This window comes from Hemicordylus capensis, chromosome 2 (genome assembly GCF_027244095.1).
Source record: "Hemicordylus capensis ecotype Gifberg chromosome 2, rHemCap1.1.pri, whole genome shotgun sequence".
Taxonomy (NCBI): domain Eukaryota; kingdom Metazoa; phylum Chordata; class Lepidosauria; order Squamata; family Cordylidae; genus Hemicordylus; species Hemicordylus capensis.
In genome coordinates, this window is record NC_069658.1 from 126,156,352 (window position 1) to 126,175,407 (window position 19,056).

The window sequence follows — 19,056 nt, forward strand, 5'->3', positions numbered from 1 at the left end:
TCATTCCATAATAATTCATTTGTTAATTTGTCTATGTCCAATCACAAGACAGAGGTGGGACACTTGCATAATGATAATTATGTATGTCCAATTAGATTTTTAGAGGTGACCATAGGGTACTGTCTCCTCATTCAATTAGATGTAATGGTGTGCCTTCTTAAAGGATGGCTGTGACTTCCACTTTGGCAATGAAAGGGTTTTATAATTTACAGATGTTAAACCAGGGCATAGGCGATGATGCTACTGAGATTCATCCAGGGCATAGGTGATAAACTAGTAACTCATTAATAGACAAATACACAAGTCTTGAATGTTCTACCTGTTCATTTGGCTAGAAGAAATAGCATATTTTTGTATATGGTACACTTTAGGGGAGCCACCTAATGGCACAGCAGGGAAATGACTTACCTAGCGAGCAAGAGGTTGCTGGTTCAAATCCCTGCTGGTATGTTTCCCAGAATATGGGAAACACCTATATTGGGAGCAGCAATATTGGAAGGTGCTGAAAGGCATCATCTCACACTGCATGGGAGGAGGCAATGGTAAACCCCTCCTGTATTCTACCAAAGAAAATCACATGGCTCTGTGGTCACCAGGAGTTGACACCAACTTGAGGGCTCAACTTTACCTTATACTTTAGGGGCCATAGTGCCATTTGAAATGTTTTAGCCAACCTCCAAGCATGGGGGTGCCATAGACAAAGAGTAGAGGAAGAAAGTAAAGTGATATAAGGAGAAGAAACTAGGAATTAGGTCCTCAAGGGAACACAGAACTGAGCCCCTTGGCCAGGTTTCGAAGAACAGAGTGGCCCCTGAGAATGCATAATGTTGGCCATTATGCTTATGAACAGATGAATCAAGAAAACAAAAGTTTTTTTCCCCCTCAACCTGAAAGCCTTTTATGGGGACTTTACAGTTCAAACATCATCTCTGGGATTAATTAGCATGCTAGGGCGTTCAAAAAGAAGATTGTATGGCAAATATTCACATACCACACATAGGTGGAGGAGCTTGTTATTCGTATAATTCTTCCGACTGGAGGATGTCTCTATTGTTTCTGATAGTGCTGGCCATGACCTGTGGGGGGTTCTCAAAGAGCAATCCCCTTTCCCCTCCCCATAGCAGCAGCAAAGTGTTTAGATATATTAAATGGACAGAGCTCATAGGGCCTCAAATCCTGCTGATGCATCATGCCTTTAAGATCCTGCCTTTCCCATCCTAATCTACAGAGGAAACAGGAAAAAGGAACTTAAAACTCCCTTTGCTCAGACTGCCACAAAAGCCTCTTCTAGCCTACTCCACTCCTACAATTAATTTGTTGTTCGCTGGTAAGCAGGCATTGCCGTACGATGCGAGGGCAGAGCAACGACTAAGGGCTATCCTACTGAAAGGACGTCTATTACTTCATGAGTTGCTTGGCAAACTGGATGGGTGTACTTGGCAAAGCATGGGCTTTTTTAGCACTGTTGGTTCTCTGTGGATTCAGCTTCATGCTTTCAGGTAGGATTCCTTTCGTTATTCAGGGGCGATCATGGTATATACATTAGTTTCTCTAACACTTTGCTGAAGAGCCAGATTTCAGACTCCTCACCCTGTATTGGGTTTGCAGTTATCTAATCACTTTACTCCAAAAATGTCACTCTGCCATAGTCTGATAGGTATTTTTACTCATTTAGAACCTACAGTCTACAGACTGTAAAACTGTTTTTGAGAATGTGTTTGAGTATGTATAAATGCTTGTTCGAGCCAAGCATATATTTGAATCAGTGCTGATTTTTCTTACATGATTTGTTTCTATAATGTTGAAAAGTACCAAGTTCACTGGCTAAAAATATCTGTGGCCAGGACTGACAGTGATGATCGTGGGCACTCCATAAGGAGTTTTAGTACTGTGTGGTACAAGGGCATGTTTTTCATTTAATGCTATCACTTTCAGCTAATGAATCTCAGAACTAATAGGTGGAAAAGAAACTGATTCTTGTGCAATATGCAATTAACATGAGTACTTACATTACAAATGGCTTTAAATAATAACACATACAGCTTAATGGTAGCATTGAACCAAATAGTGGTAACTGTAAGTATGGCATTTATTATAATTAATGCTAGAAAATCAGATATAAGCTTTTAGTGGTTGGATATGTTTGCTGCTGTTTAAAGATGACAGTGATATCCAAAATGTGAAAATGTAGTTTCTCCTTTTGTGCTCTTCACAGAGCACAAAGAGCTCTTTCACATAGAATGCAGAGTCCTCTTCAATCAGGGTCTGTGTCTTTTCATCACAAGTATTGCTCATTCTCTCCCTCTTCCGTTCCCTTATCTGCTCTAATGTTCCTACACTGAAAAGTTAAGAAAACCTTTGGGGGAAAGAAAAGAAAATGAATAGCATAAACTTGAGATAGGCTACATATTATATGTGGATTTGAGTGACCAGGATTTAAATCCTTTTATAGCCATGGATTCACTTAATATGGCCAGTTCAATAGCACTCAGTCTCAGTTGTCCATCTGTAAAATGGGAATAAGAAGGGTGAGCCACCTTAAGTGGTGCAGCGGGGAAATCTTTGACTAAAAAGCATAAGGTTGCCGGTTCAAACCCCTGCTGGTACTATATCGAGCAGCAGCAAAATAGGAAGATGCTGAAAGGCATCATCTCATACTGTGCAGAAGATGGCAATGGTAAACTCCTCCTGTATTCTACCAGAGAAAACCACAGGGCCCTGTGGGCGCCAGGAGTCAAAATCAATGGCACACTTTACCTTTCCTTAATTAGAGAAAAATTGGAAAGTTGTGTGTGTGTGTGTGTTGTTGTTGTCGTCACCTAATTCTAGGTAGAATCTATGCTGGTCTGCTATTGTCATTATTATGGTATATCTTTAGCATATGTGTTGGTGCCCCCTATCCAAAGAACTTATGTGCTGATTCAGATAATCTAAGAAACAGGTTGTAAAAAGCATTCTAAATTGTAACAGCTGACATATGAGCCTAGGGACAGGTCAGAAACTTTCTATCCTTCTGTGAAGATTAAAATTTCTATCTGGTAACTAGAACATCATTCTAAATTAGTCCCAGATTTTCAGATATCTACCTCTTTATGAGCACATTATCACTGGACAATTATACTTTACAATCATGGTAAAAAGGAAAGTTTGTGCTGTTGAGTTGGTGTCAACTCCTAACAATTACATTCCATGTGATTTTCTTGGTAGAATACAAGAGTGGTTTACCAGTGCCTCCTCCCACGCAGTATGAGATGATGCCTTTCAGCACCTCCCTGTATTGCTGCTGCCCAATATAGGTGACTAAAAATGTATTTACTAGACACAGTCTGGGGAGCACACCGGCAGGGATTTGAACTAACAGCCTCTTGCACTCTAGGCAAACTTCTTACCAACTACACCACCACAGCTGATACTATCATGGTATCTATATGTCAATATCTGTACAATGGGTAAAATTCAACACAAAATTTGCATGCAAACCCATTGGAATTGATAAGGTTAACTAGCATGCCTAAGTCTTATATATATACACCTTCTAACTTCCTTGACAGTGATTATGAAATAAATTACTTCTTTATTTGGGAGTCGGGAGACCCAGTATTTGGTGAGGCTTTGAATACAGGCTAAAAAGTTGGTTTGTCTATTAGCTGCTGGTTTAGTGTATAGACTAGAGTATACAGTGTACACTAAACCAATATACAGTGGTTGAGCTGACTAAATAGACAACATTGACTAAATATACACCAGTTTACACTAAAACGGTATACAGTGGTTTAGTGTATACAGTAAGTGAGACAGAGAAAAAGGTCACAGATTGTTGTGTACTGTATTAGTTTATATACTAAAATAATAATTTGTGACAGTTACAGGTGGGGCTAGTCACTGATATACAGAAGTGGAGATTAAAGCTATACGGAATTTCCCACTGTTTCTATCAATAGAGGCCATTCTTGAGAGCCAGTGCAGTGTAGTCAATCAGATATTGTACTTGGACCAGAAAGAAGTGGATTAATGTCCCACTTGTCCATTAAGCTGATTGTATAACAATAAGCAAACCTATATTTCTGAACCTAACCTACCTTCCAGGGCTGTTGTGATGATTAAAGCAGAAAAAAAATCCATGCATATAATTGTCAGCTCTCTGCTGGGTTGGGGAAAATTCAAATTTTATTTTATTTTATTTTATTGAATATATCACTGCTGAAAACCCACATGTATCCTTGTTCTTCCTTCCCCAATGACAGTTCATATTTTAGCCTTTAAGGTAGCAGCTGCTGCAAAGACAGTTATACTGCATTTGTTGATTTTGCCTTTAAAAACCTCATCATATGGGGTGAGGGGGGAAAATAAGTGAGAAATAAGGGCAGGGCTGGTGTGCATATTTGAACCCAAGTACTGAAAAGCTGCCAACCCACAAGGTTTGCCTGCTTTAGGTGTGTATTATAGTCACACCCATCTCAATAGATCTGTCAGCTTTCCCGCTTTTGTTCAAGTGTGATATCATGTTTCCTGGGGCGAGCAGTGGAAGACAATGCGAACCCGCCTTCCTCTAGATACAACAGGCGGAGTCCAGGAAAGCCGTATTGACATTCTCCAAGCAGGAGAGATGTTAGAGTCAATGCCTTTGGCAGACTTTTTAAAGTCGCTTAACCTTGCCCCAAGTGGTGGGGAAGGAAGGGGGGAGATCTGTTGTGGGTGTTGCTGCTGAGAAGGCAAAAATCTACTCCACCCTTGTTACAAGGTGGGGAACATGCCTCTGGATCTGCTCCCAGAGACATTAAATGCCTTCCCTCCCTTTTCTTGTGTGACCCATGCGATCCTCACCAGCAGCCAAAAGTCCCCTCCCCACCTCCAAAAGCTTTCGCTGAAAGGAACGTAAGAAGGAATAACATGAGTAGATAGATAATTTTCTCCTTTCTCACGCAGGTGGACATTTGCTAATAGAAAATCCCCTTAAGTATAGAGTTAAGGCATGAAGGCAGGGCAATGTAAGGGCCAAAGAGAGCAAAAAATGGAAAATTGAGCAATAACTGTCCTCCGTGACCAGCCTAGTAGCAGTGTGTGTATGTGTGTTGTTGTTGTTGTTGTTGTTGTTAACCACCAGTATAATTGGCAGTTATAAGAGAGATGTTCAGAAAGGATTCCATTCAGAGTCTGAGAGAAGTTCAGAAAGGGAAAGTAACAAGTGATTTATGTGAGCAAATGCAGTTACACAATCTGTTATTGTGGCCTGATGTTATGCATGTCTGCCTAGAAGTAGGTACCACTTAATTCAATGGACTTTACTTCCTAGTAAGTGGGGAAGTCTAATGGCATTGCAGCTGTAGATAAACAGTAAAAACAATAGCAGTCACAATAAACAACAAACCATTCATTAACTACATACCATACCTATATATAGTGCACAATCTTTTTTCAGTTTTCCCTCAAAAATATTAAATGTCCATATGTCATAAGGTTATTAGGCAAGCATCCTCTCTTGAGTTTGATCATCTTACATCCTTTTAAGAAGCATGCATAAAAGCAACCATCCAAGTCCCCTATTAAGATACTGATAGGCTATAAAGAGACAAGTGAATTTCCTGAGTTTCCCAGTTCTTCCCATGTCGAAGGTCAACACCCCCTGAGATCTGGAGAAGTGATGGCCAACCGGCAGCTGGTGAGCTGCTGTGAAAGCATTATAGGCCAGTTCAGATGACATGTTCAAGCCAACCCTGCCCACACATGATTAGTGGTTTGCAAGAATATGTCCTCCTTAATTGTATGTGAATGGGGCCACCTTGCACCTTTCATCCAAAATGGCCCATTTCTAGCCCCTAAGAGTCTTTGAAAGAGAGCAGCACTTGTGGTCCATGAATCCTGTGGAGATGAGTAGGACATTCCAATGCTCATGAATTCCCCTACAAGGCAATGAGATAATAGAGAAGGACGGGGATGCAATGGGATTCCTCCAGTGTGGCCAACAGCCAATGGAAATCTATACTGAGTCATCTGTGCTTATTAATTCAACCTTCCGCCCCAAGGCCTACTTTTCTGTAACCATTCTCTCTGTTTAGTTCCTTTTTTAGTCTCAGTCCCATGTTGGAAAAGACAGCCCGAGCAGTTTCCTCACCACACTCCCATCCTAGGACCTTAATGGGGAACCTCTAGTCCTCCTAAACATTATGACAGCCCTCCCTTGTGGATTGTAAGAATCAGTGGGTCCCCAAGCCGATGAAGCACACACAGCCTCTCAGGCTTAGGAAGCGGGATGTCAGTGGTCTGGGCTATGTAAGACCCACTCAGCCTCTCATTCAGTATGTATGTATGTATTTATTTATTGTTGCATTTATATACCGCCTTTCGCTAAAAGACACCCCCAAGGCGGTTTACAAAAGTTAAAACATACAATAAAAGACAATAAAAATATTAAGCTAAAAAATATATTAAAAACAGACCAAATTTAAATCTATAAAATACTAGCATAAAAACAATACAACAGGTAAAAACACACAGAAGCAGCAGTAAAAACGATTATGTAAAAGCCTGGATAAAAAGCCAAGCTTTAACAAGCTTTCTAAAAGCCATGATGGAGTCCGAGAAGCGAATGGCTACTGGGAGAGCATTCCAAAGTCTGGGGGCAGCAACAGAGAAGGCCCTGTCCCGAGTGCACAACAGCCGGGCCTCTCTCATTGTCGGCACCTGGAGCAGGGCCCCCTCAGATGTCCTCGTCAAGCGGGCAGCAACCCTTGGGAGCAGGCGGTCCCTCAGATACCCCGGGCCCAAACCATTAAGGGCTTATGAAAGGTACTGGTAGAGAAATGCTCTGACTAATGTTAAATAACAATTTTAAATCTAAATCTAATCAGAGATCAACTTTGTCCTTAGAGAACAATAAGAAAGAAGCAGTTCAGAGTGCTGCCAGCTGACAGAGTAGTGGCCCAAACCTCTATGTACCTGAGGCAGGGTGCCAAATGCTGTCCTCGCCCTTTTCTCAAATGATGGCAACAACAGCCGCTGATTGGTTTGATGTGTGATCCTGCACACAGCCACACATGCACTCATTTTGCCCCCCGCCCCCCACTGTGAGACATGCAGTATGTTGGCCCTCCTCCCTCTATGGAGTGACTCCAATACACTATTGCCCTTTCCTCATTTCCTCTTCTGCTTCCTCCCTCTTTTTCATTATTAGGCCAGCAGCACATGAAGAAAGAGGCATCAGGAGGAGGGGGAGGTGATGGTGGTGGTGGTGATGTCTCTTTGCCAAATGGTGGCTGTGCCACTGCTCAGCAAAGAGCTGCTCAGATGGTGTGGGATAGCAGAGGGAGGCAGGTGACCCATGAGAAGGCATCTTGATGCCTTGCTTACGCCCCAGCAATTTAGTGCCTGAGGCAACTGCCTCACCTCACCTCATGGAAAGACCGCCCCGCTCACTTACTCTCCTGGTTAAGATCATAGTGACAAGCACCACTTTGTTGGATAGCTATATGTTGCCATAACAAATTCAAATCCCATTCAACCATTAAGATGTCTGGGTGGCCATAGGCAAGACTTAGCCTTTCAGTCTAACCGACCTCACAGGGTAGTTGTGAGAATCAAATAACCCTGTGAATCCTCAGCTCCTTAGATAAAGGCTGGGATACAAATGTGATATATCAAAAGTTCAAAAAGTTTGCACGTCAAGTACCTGAGGGTGAGTGGCCTAATTGCAGGCTTCATATTGGGGCCACATCTATGTGTACTCATTATTACCTTTGTGGAGAGCCCTCTGTGTGTACAGCCACATCTACAGAATTTATAATGAAACAAGAGCCAGCGTGGTGTAGTGGTTAGAGTGCTGGACTAGGACCGGGGAGACCCGAGTTCAAATCTCCATTCAGCAATGATACTAGCTGGGTGACTCTGAGCCAGTCACTTCTCTCTTAGCCTAGCCTACTTCACAGGGTTGTTGTGAAAGAGAAACTTAAATATTAGTACACCGCTCTGGGCTCCTTGGAAGAAGAGTGGGATATAAATGTAATAATGATAATGATAATGTAGGTTGGGGGTTGAATCTACCATTGCAATGCTACTCATCTACATCCATGTGTTTGTTATAGTGTCTGCAAGGCATTCAAGAGCAGACCTTCCCATCATATGTTGTCTCATAGACCTCTTCAGGTGTTATGAATTCTCACTCGAGCATCTCAGGAAGGATCTCTTCTTGGCAGTGGCATAGTGATGTGGGTGGTGGCCCACTAGATTTTTTGGCCTCCCACTGCTACCATTGGCCTTCACAAGTGCCCACCTTCCTTCCTTCCTTCCTTCCTTCCTTCCTCCCTCTTTCCCTCATAGGCTCCACCAAAGAGCCAGAGCATGGACTAATGATGTCACTACCCAGCACATGTCACCAGGCTGTGACATCATTAGCCTGTGCATGAGGGCAAAGAAAGAGAGGCAAGAGAGAGATCCTTCCATTGTAAGAGATCTCTGCCTGCAATTCCTATAGGAAATATTGTGACAGCTCCCAATTAAAAAAGGAGAAAGTAGGCACACATGCAAGGAACCCTATCAGTTGCCCAGCACTCGATCTAGCACATCTGCTTGGGGGCACATTCTGTTAATAGTGTTCCCTGTGTCTTTTGGCCAGCCAGCACTACCATGGGTGCACTCCATGGCTGGACATCATCCATATATTTACTGTGGATGTGGACAGCAGTGTTCACTCTAATTGTATAGAGGGATTATATAAATCCTTGCATATAGGGATGTCTACAGATGTATAGCCTGGCCCCCTGTTTAGGAGGCATCCCTGACAGGTGCGGTAGAATGCGTTCCTGCAGATGAACAGCAACCATGAAAGGGATAACCCTAATTTGGAACGGAGCGCACAGTATCCCCTTCATTGTCTTTCCTTCCTAAGAAATCCTTTCCCCTTTGTCAAGTGACCACAGAATGAATGATTGTGTGTGGTGGAGGGAAGTCCCCAACAAGCATGGGTGGGATCGCCAGGTGCAGTCAGTTTATTTTTTAACAGTTACGGTAGGAAGAGAGGGGCCCAATCCTCTCTTTCCGGGGTTGGGGAGGAAGGGGCCCCCAAGTCCCTTCCTCCCCAACTGGGGAAGACAGTTTGTCGTTCCCCAGGCGGAGTAAAAGAGGACCTCCACAAGGGTAGCACAGGGATAATCATATTAGTAAGTAAACAACCATTTTTCTGGCTGTTTATTGATAACCATGGCTGGCAAGCCAACAAGTGGATTATCCCTAGGGACAATCACCTTGCTGCTCTCGGGCTGCCATCCAATGGCGCGGTATACTTCAGCACTGGGATCGCTACGCAGGGAAATCCCCACCACAGCCCTTACAAATGCAGCAACTGCATATGTGTGGAAACCCATCCCCTTCCTCTAAAGTTCAGATGCATAGAATGCAAGTCGTTCCTCCTGACCAAAGGTGGGGGCCACATGGCTCCATGAGGCACTGCCTTTCCGTGCAGGTAACATCTCCCAGAAAAAGCATCAGCAATTAATCTGCACGAGATCTGCCCTGTTGCTCCAGGAGTAGCTGCACAGTTGCGTCACAGGAACAATTTGTCTGGTGCACCATACCTTCTACTGACCAACCAACCACTCACCCACCCCTAACCTCAAGTTCTTGGTTGCCATTCTGTGTGTATCCCCCAAGACCCTGTTGCCATCTCTAAATGACCCTTGCCATTCTGGGGCATCAATAATTGCTTCTGCGTGACAGCATTGCTTGGAAGTTCCTCCCATGGCAGTGGTGCAAGTGATGTGAGGGGTTAAAATATCTTTGCCCTGCTGAAGGCAGGCGATCAAGGCTGTAAAGCCATGACCATACTGAGCATGCCCCCTCAAAGATCGTGCCCAATGGTAGCCACTTTACTGACAGCCCTACGCCCTGCCCACAGTCTGGCAACATGAGCAGCATGTAGCTTTCTGGGGATTTGGCCTTAGAGGACCAGGAAGAGGGAGAGGCTTCTCTGAATACATGTTGAAGCATTCAACATGGCTTTAAGAGGGGTTTGGATGACTTCATGGAGGAGAGGTCTATCAATGGCTATTAGTCGGAGGGCTGTGGGCCACCTCCAGCATCAAGGGCAAGGTCCCTCTGAGTACCAGTGGCAGGGGAGTAATGGCAGGAGAGAGGGCATGCCCTCAACTCCTGTCTGTGGCTTCCAGCGGCATCTGGTGGGCCACTGTGCGAAACAGGATGCTGGATTAGATGGGCCTTGGGCCTGATCCAGCAGGGCTGTTCTTATGTTCTTATGTTCATTCATAAGAACTTTGACTGAACATCCCCAAGTGACTGAAAAATAGCATTTTCCCTCTGGTTAATACTAATGCAACCTAGATCAGACACTTTTATAGGAAGTAGTGTATAATGAGTTACAATAAACCTCAAAGTCACTTTGATTTTTATTAATCCTTGCAGCTCCCATAACACAGAGCACATAAACACATAGAAAGTCAAACTGCACTAAGCAAGAAAATTTATTAGGATAAAAGGAACACAGAGCAAAAGGAAACAACCACAACAGTTTTGTTCCAGCAAGGCATGAGACAAAGAGGGTTTTAAAATCAAAAGGATGTTCAAGTAGTAAAACAAATAGGACAATATTTCAAGGAGGGCAACACACCAACAAACCTTGTTGTTAGCTGTTTTGGAAACTACGTTGCGATTACTAATCTGTTCCAACTTCCATGTGAACTTGATAGGAAACATGTGCAGTTAGAAGAAACACAGGCACAGGTTCTGCAAAACAGTTCCTTATACACCATTATTGCGTTCTATATATATTGCCTGATATGGGTATCTATAGGTGGTGTACACAATTTAAAACAACAAATATAAAACAGTTTCACAGAATAAGAAAGTAAAGACAATTTCATGGGATAAAAACAAACGGTTAAAAATTAATTTCAGTGAAAAGCCTGAGAAAACAGATGTGCCTTGAGAGTCTTCCTTAAAGTGAACAGAGATGGAGATTCTCTTATTTTGAACATTATGTTCCAAAACCCCGGGGCAGCCCCAGAGAAGGCCTGGTCCTGAGTCGCCACTGGTGGCAACCGTAACCAGACCTGAGCTGGTGGCAACCGTAACCAGACCTCTCCAAATGATCTCAATAGGCATCAGGGTTCCTGACAAAAAAGTCGCTCTCTTAAGTACCCTGCATCCAAGCCATTGAGAGCTTTATAGGTAATAATCAGCACTTTGTATTTTGCTTGGAAACATTTGGGCAGCCAATGCAGTTCTTTTAAAATCTGTGTTCTACAGTCCCTTTGGTTGTCCTGGAAACCAGTCTGGCTGCCACATTCTATCTCAATTGTAGTTTCCAAACTATGTACAAAGGCAGCCCCACATAGAGTGCATTACATTAGTCGAGCCTGGAGGTTACCACGATATGCACCACTATTTTAAGGTCATTTACCTCCAGAAATGGGCATAGTTGATGTAACAAAATGTACTCCTATTTTCTGAGAATAACAAAAATATGTGATTTTTCTGAACTGGAACATGTTTGTAGCCATGTGTTATCTGCTGCTTGTTAATTTAGAGCAAGGATCCCCAAACCTGTGGTACTCCAAATGTTGCTGAACTGCAGCTCCCATCATCCCCACTGCCTCTTAAGATCATCTGGGGAGATCTGGTTGTGGTTTGCCACCAGCTCAATTGGTGGTGATGTGACTCGAAACCAGGCCTTTTCTAGAGTTGCCCCAGGACTCTGGAACTCGCTTCCTAATGAAATTAGTTTCCCCTTCTTTGAATGTTTTAAAGAAGGAACTAAAAACATACCTGTTGAGTCAGGCTTTTAGTTTATAGTTCTAAAGTTTCATTTTTAGAGGTTTTTATTGTATTTTAAATTGTTTTAATTGTGTTAATTATGTTTAATTCCTTTCATTAGGAAGCGAGTTAATGGTTTTTATATTGTGAACTGCCCAGGGACATTTGTATAGGGGGGTATATAAGTGCACTAAATGAATAAAATCTATCTATATATATAATTCTCTAAGGCACACCCATGGCTAATCCCGTGTGTGGCAGCTCTCGTGAGAGTTCATGAACAGAAGCACCATGGTGATTGGGCAGTGGAAATCCCATATGTAGATAGGGATTAGGAGCCTGTGAGGACAGAAACACCATGGTTATTGGGCAGTGGGGATTACATATGCAGTTAGGGAGGAGGAACCTGTGATGATTGAGGTCAGTTGGAATGCAACTGTTACTGGTCGGAAGATGTTCTTGATTGTAGAGGAGAGGAGAGGGGAGATAGATATAGATATAGATATAGATATAGATATAGATATAGATATAGATATAGATATAGATATATGAATGAGAAAGAAAGAAAGAAAAGGGAGAGGAAGAAAGACAGAGGGGAAGAGTGAGTGGAGGAGAGAAAAAGAGAGAAAAAGAAGGGAGGGGAAGAGAGAAAGAAGGAAGGGTGAGGGACAGGCCTGAGCCTGTCAGTGGCCTGAGGAGAATGAGTGGCCATGGCGGCACCTATTGGCAGCAAGGAAGGGCCCAGAACACTGCTGCTGTTTGGGGCTACCAAGGCCATTGGCGGAGGGAGGCAGGAGGGCAAGGGATGGGAGCAGGCCTGTCAGTGGCCTGAGGGGAATGAACAGCCATGGCAGTGGCGGCAGCAGCAGCAAGGAAGGGCCTGGTCAACTTCTGCCGCCACCACTGCTGCTGCTCCTATGAGGAGGAGGAGGAGTGCGGCTTGGGTGAGGAGGTCTCTGGGAATAGCGGGCTGCAACTTGGCCAATAGGTGCCAGCAATGCTGCAGCTGCGACCAAGAGGGGTGAGGGGGATGGAGTAAAGAGATGGAGGAGTGACCAAGAGGGGTGAGGGGGATGGAAGCAACTGGATGGAGAAGGAGCAGGCGTGTGGCTCAGGTGAGGGTGGAAAGATCTCTGAGGTGAGGGGGGCTGTGCCAGGAGGTGAGGGGAGCAATCAAGTACTAGTGCGCAGATACTCTGTGCGAGTTAAGCTGGTAAATAAATAAATCCCCAGCAACAATACATTGTAGCTGGGGATGATGGGAGTTGTAGTTCAACAATATATAGAGTGTCACAGGTTGGGAATGTCTTACTTAGAATATTACAAGACCACCACCACCCCTTGTCTCCCAAGCACACAAGATACTGGATGGGGGTCACACTTCTCCAGAAGGAACAGGTCTGGGTGTGCTTCTGGATCCAAGCTTCTCCCTGGTGTCCTAGATTGAAGTGGTGGCAAGAAGTGCCTTCTATCAGCTTTGGCTGATACACCAGTTGCATCCATTTCTTGAGAGAAAATACCTCAGAATAGTGGTACATACTGTATGCTGGTAACCTCCAGACTGGATTACTACAATGCACTCTATGTGGGGCTGCCATTGTATGTAGTCCGGAAACGGCATTTGGTCCAGAATATGGCAGCTGAGTTGGTCTCTGGATCATCTCGGAAAGACTCCCATATTGAAAGAGTTACACTGGCTGCCAATAAGTTTCTGGGCAAAATATAAGATGCTGGTTATAACCTATAAAGCCCTAAATGGCTTGGGCCCTGAGTATTTAGGAGAATGTCTTCTTCATCATAAACCCCACCACCCATTGAGATCATCAGGAGAGGTCCATCTGCAGTTGCCACTGGCTCCTCTGGTGGCTACTCAGAGACAGGCCTTTTCCACTGCTGCCCCAAAGCTTTGGAATGCGCTCCCTGCTGAAATAAGAGCCATCTCTGACAAATTTTTAAAAGTCTTTAAAGATTCATCTGTTTACCCAGGCTTTTAATTAAATACTGTTTTGATAGTTTTAACATTGTTTTAACATTTTAAATTGTTGTAATGTTTTAACTTTTTCTGTTGTTTGTTTTATTGCAAACTGCCCAGAGACATGGGTTTTGGGCGGTTAAACAGACAAACAATCAATCAAACAATCAAACAAACAAATAAAAATATAAGTGACATTTGAAGTTGGGCAGTGGATGTAGGGTGGCAGGGGAAGTATGACTTGACAACCCGACATTTCTGCCACTTTGGCTAGAAGCATGCACTAACTGGGAATCTCCAGCTCCCACCATCTTCAGTCATGTGGACCTGCTCTTAGTTGAAAAGTGGTGTGTAAATAATAATTAATAATGATAATTAATAATAATTAATAATTAATAATAATTAATACTGATAATAATTATTAGTTTCAATAGGCACATTGAGGAATGTAGTGCTAGTGCAGCAAGCTAGTGCTCTTGTACCTTTTCAGCACAATGCAGGGGTTCTGGCTTCCAGGCAGGTGGACCAGTCTATTGATCTCTTGGCCAGGTTTTCTTTGATGCAGTTCTTCAAGTCTGCCAGTTGTTTAAGTAAAAGGAGAATTTGGAAGTTTGTAGATGGAATCAGAAGCCATTTGTGGGGACACCATGGTAGATTTTGGATCTGGAAGGCAGTGGGATTGGCAACTTATGTTTAATGTTTTGAAAGTGCCATAACATGTTTGTAATATGAATTATAACCAAGAGAGCAGAGCCATACAATCAAAGAGCAGCATGTAAAGCCAATCAAGTTAATGGGCCTGTTCAGACAATACATTCTATCCAGTCCCACACACATTGAGTTAGGTATGTACATGAGCAGGTCCTGTTCTGCCTTCCAGAGTGGCATTTCCCTTTTCTTAATCATGTGGGGTGGCAACATTTAAACTGCTTCCTTCACACAGTTCAGGCAACCTCCTTGTGTGATTAGGAGAAGGGGAATGGTGCACCAGAAAGGAGAATGGGATGTCCACACATCTCTGATCAGGTGTGGACAGGGCCAGCTCAGACATTTCATCCAAATGGTACCTGAAGGGGCCCGAGTCTAGCCGTCTAGTATATGGCCTTCTAGGTTACAGTGTAACACTGTGTGTGTGTGTGTGTGTGTGTGTGTGTGTGTGTGTGTGTGTACGCATGCTCCATTAATGTTCTCGGCGATGTAATACAATGAAAGTCTCCCAGACCCCTTACAGGGGTCTTCACTGAACAAAAGTCTACAGGTTTACATTCTATTTCAGCTGGTATACCAGTAGAGTGGGGGGAAATTCAGGATGAAGCAGAAGGTAGGGATGGCCCTTCCATGAGGCGAAGTGAGTTGAGACAGTTGCCTCAGCTGGCAAGCCTGCAGAGAGGGGGTACAGAAGATACTGTCCTCCCACTACCAGGGGCACCATCCCCCCATCTGCCAGCCACCACCTCTCCACCTTCTCTCTTCCCTCCCTCACTCATGTGCATCTCCTCTCTCCCCTTACCTGGTGGAACACCAGTGGCATGGTTTGTCTACTGCTCCCACTGCTGCTGTTGCTCCTCCTCCTCCTCCTCCTCCTCCAACTCCCCGGATTTTAAAAAGGAAGCAGTTTGGTGGAAAGGGGTAGAGGTCTAGATCATCTCCAAGGAGATGGTCTAACCCAGTGCTCTATTCCTCCACACTTCCTTTCCCCTTTTAAAATACAGTGGTCCCTCGACTTACGAAGTTAATCCATTCCGAACGCACGTTCGTAGGTCGAAATTTTCGTAAGTCGAAAACGCATCTAAACCGGCAACGACTTCCGGTCATTTTTGTCGTTCGTAAGTCGAAAACTTCGGATGTCGAGTAGTTCGTAAGTCGAGGGACCACTGTACAGGGAGTGGGAGGATGAGAAGCAACAATGGTGCTAGTGCATCACCAGATAAGGGAGAAAGCAGAGCTTGCCACTGGACAGAAAGATTGTGGAGTCACTGCCAAGGCAGAGGGAAGCACCTGCCATGCTAGAGTGGGGATGCTGCTTGGGACAATCAAGGGACAAAGTAGGCTGGAAAGAAGCAAGGACTGATATAAGTATGGAAACAGCATACAAGATATCCATAGAGGGGGCTAAGGATGGCCAGTTGTCACAGAGGAGGAGGTCAAAGCTAGGTACAGAGCTGATGAGGCCACTTGGGCTTGGGAATTATATAGCCCCCACAAGGGAAAAGTCATGGTTGAGCAGTATTCTAGAAAGACCATGTTTTAGAATCCCTGCTGTCAGACGATCTAACATATCTGGATAAAGATGATGTGAATGGGGCTTGTTCCTGGGTCCGCTTAGCCAATCAGTCAGACACAAGGATTGGGAATTATTAATTGAGGTTTATTGCTAGTGCAGTCAGCAATAGGTAATCAATAGGCTCACGCTCTCAAACCGATTACAGTTTGGTTACAGGTGCATCTTACATTTATACAGACAATCTAAATGGTGCTGACACCCTAGACACAGTATATGTGGCAATAAAATGGTGGTCAAAGTATCTAGTACACATGCGAATGATTCATCGTTCATCTGGTGATTACTCCTTATTTGGTTAAATCCTGTTTTCTGTCCTGGGAACCTTAGCTGTCTTAGCAAGCTTCATAGATACATTTTAGCTGGAGAGAGATAATGACACCAGTCATGAGAGGCAGTGATGTCCCTGAGCTGGGCTGGGGTTACTTTAAGTTAGAATGAGGTATTCTGGGCAAACATGGAGTTTCTTTGGTTTTCTAAACACATCAAAGAGAGTGGAGGGACATTTTGAGAATAGACTGGAAGAAGACTGACCGAATACTGATTGGTTTCCTTTATGGATTTCCCCCAACTTTCAATGTTGTTATCAAGTTTGAAAGGGAAGAAAACTCTTTTCTTAAACCGACACTGCACACACAGCAAGTTGCCTTCCTGTTTCTGGAGAGGTCATATGGCAAAGAGAAAGGCAGGTATCAAAGGTCTGTTTCAAGGAAGCATGGGGGATCTTCACTGTTTTGAAGACAGTTTGTTTCCTGCTTCTGTCTATATGTTTGTTTTGATTTCACTTGGTCTTCTGTGTTCCTGATAAAATCCTGATGCAGGCACTACTCACATGATTTGGCCAGACTACAGAAAGCCATTAAAATACAAAATCCTTCTTGGAAACCTCCTGACGTGATTAATATATTTCCACTGATGAGTATGCATTAGTTTGAATATTTAAAAGGTTCTTGGTGATTGAAATATGTGAAATCTGGAGCAAAGTATATAGCTACAATGTACTTTCTATCAGCTTATGAAATCAAATACCAGGCTGCCACCTTTATTTCCTGTTTGGGCTTCTGTCAACCATTTAAATAGCTACATGACATGCATAAATATGGCAGCTCCAGATTTCCCTGGCATTACTATTCAATGACTGACAACATTTCTCTGGTTGGATTCTGCCTGGATGCGGTTCTGGAGGGCAGAGTAACATGCTAGAAAAAAAGAGGTTTAACCCTACTAGAAAGTAGGAAAGTTGGGGAGGCATTAATGAGGTGTTAATGGCTCTAAGAAGGAGATATTCACACAGAGTTTAATCCCCTGTGAATCTAGGTACTGCAAATATGAAAGTTTGCTACAGACCCAGGGCCTACAAAATTACAAATGATCAGGGCCACCAACCACATTCATCTGATCTCTGCATACATCGCATAATGCAATGTAGTAGATGTGCTCTTAAAGACACTGGTATAGTCATTATACAGAGAAATGATATAGTTCATTGCAGAATACCATGGAAAATAAAACGGCATATTCACACAAAGAAGGATGTCACATTATATTCATAGTACCACTTTCTGGCAATCTGCAGCAATTATTCAAGTTAGAATTAAGGAACACAAGCAAAGACTATTGTTTCACAGTTGTTTCACAGGTTGCTACAGATTGCCAGCTGATGGCATTCAAACTATAATATAATGTTCTTCTTCTTAGTGTAGATTTCCTATTTTACTTTCCATGGTAATTTGCAATATATAGTATATAAGCAGCTAGCAGAGCCCTATGATATATGGAAGAATTAGGCCCTGTGTTTGAGAGCTAGGTTAATCCAGATACCATTGTGTGGTCTCAGGCAAATCACTGAGCCTAAGGTTGCCACCTCTTTTTCTTATCCTGATCTTGTGCTGTTAGCAACAAATTGACAAACAGAAATAAATCACCAATAGGTTGCTCCACCATGCACCACTAAGCAGGAATAGCTGTATCTGCTGAATGGAGTCAGGCCACTGTGAAAGGCAAAGAAACAGGGCCAGTAAAAAGAGTGGCAGCTCTGCCTCAGTTCTCCACCTGTAGAACAGGTATAAATCGTGATCTAGCTTATTGTGTTCTTTGGAGGGAAAGCTACAATAAAGAAGGCAAAATGGTTTGTGCACATAAAACAGTCTTTGAAAATGAATCTGCAAATAATCTGCTAGCCCAGATACTCACACATACCTATATTTGCCATTTGTGATTTAAAAGGGGGAAAAGAACCACATTTTATAGAATTTCCTTGCTTGGTTGCCAGGAGATTATTCTCACTCACCACAGGCTGCCAAGCAAGTGGCTGTTTACAAGTCAGACAAAAAATTCCACATACATGATCAAAGCTAATGATGAGCCTCACACACACACACCCCAGCTCAATTCAGAATTGAGTTTGGCACACAAAGCTGGCTGACATACTGCACAAGCTTCTGTTTGCCTTGTAACGGAGTGTGTGTGCAATTGCTCAAGAGTGCCCTTGAACAATTGCATGCATGCTTCATTACATGGCCAACGGAAACTTGCACAATCTGTCAGCTACAGTTTTAATAACAAAAAAGCCCTTCAGAAACAGTTCATTTCCATCCCAAGCAATTTTCAAAATCAGAAACCCTCATGGTTTTTAAATAAATAATTTTTAAAAGTTTCTAAAATTGTTTAAAAGTGTCATAACTGCTTTGTTTCATGGCAGAAAATTACAATTGAACTAGAGCTGAGTTTGAAGCCCCCACTCTGTCCATCATCCAAGCCTCAAAGTGTGTATGCCAGGGGCGTAACTATAATAGGGCAAGGGGAGACAGTTGTCTGGGGGCCCACTGCCTTGGGCCCCCCCCAGAGGCAAGTCACATGTCTGACTCTCCCAGCCGTGCACCTGCCCAGGCTTCCTTCCGTTATATTCATCCTCCAAAATTGAGGTGAGTGTTAAGACCTGGAGCTACCAGGACAGCATGTCTTGCTCTAGTTCCATTAAATGACTTGCATTGTCCACAATTTACAAAACCTTTTAAAAAATAATTTAGGATGGTGTTCTATT

The 19,056-nt window shown here is 43.4% G+C and overlaps 1 protein-coding gene across 1 annotated transcript in view; it reads left to right on the forward strand.

The window, feature by feature from the left end:
- The first annotated feature begins 1,274 nt into the window (after nt 1–1,274).
- TEK (TEK receptor tyrosine kinase) overlaps nt 1,275–19,056 on the forward strand; it is a 76,804-nt gene continuing 59,022 nt past the window's right edge. Inside the window, exon 1 of the mRNA XM_053303395.1 lies at nt 1,275–1,499. Within this exon, the coding sequence (XP_053159370.1) occupies nt 1,406–1,499 (94 nt within the window). The 5' untranslated portion in view covers nt 1,275–1,405. The remainder of the gene's footprint in view (nt 1,500–19,056) is intronic.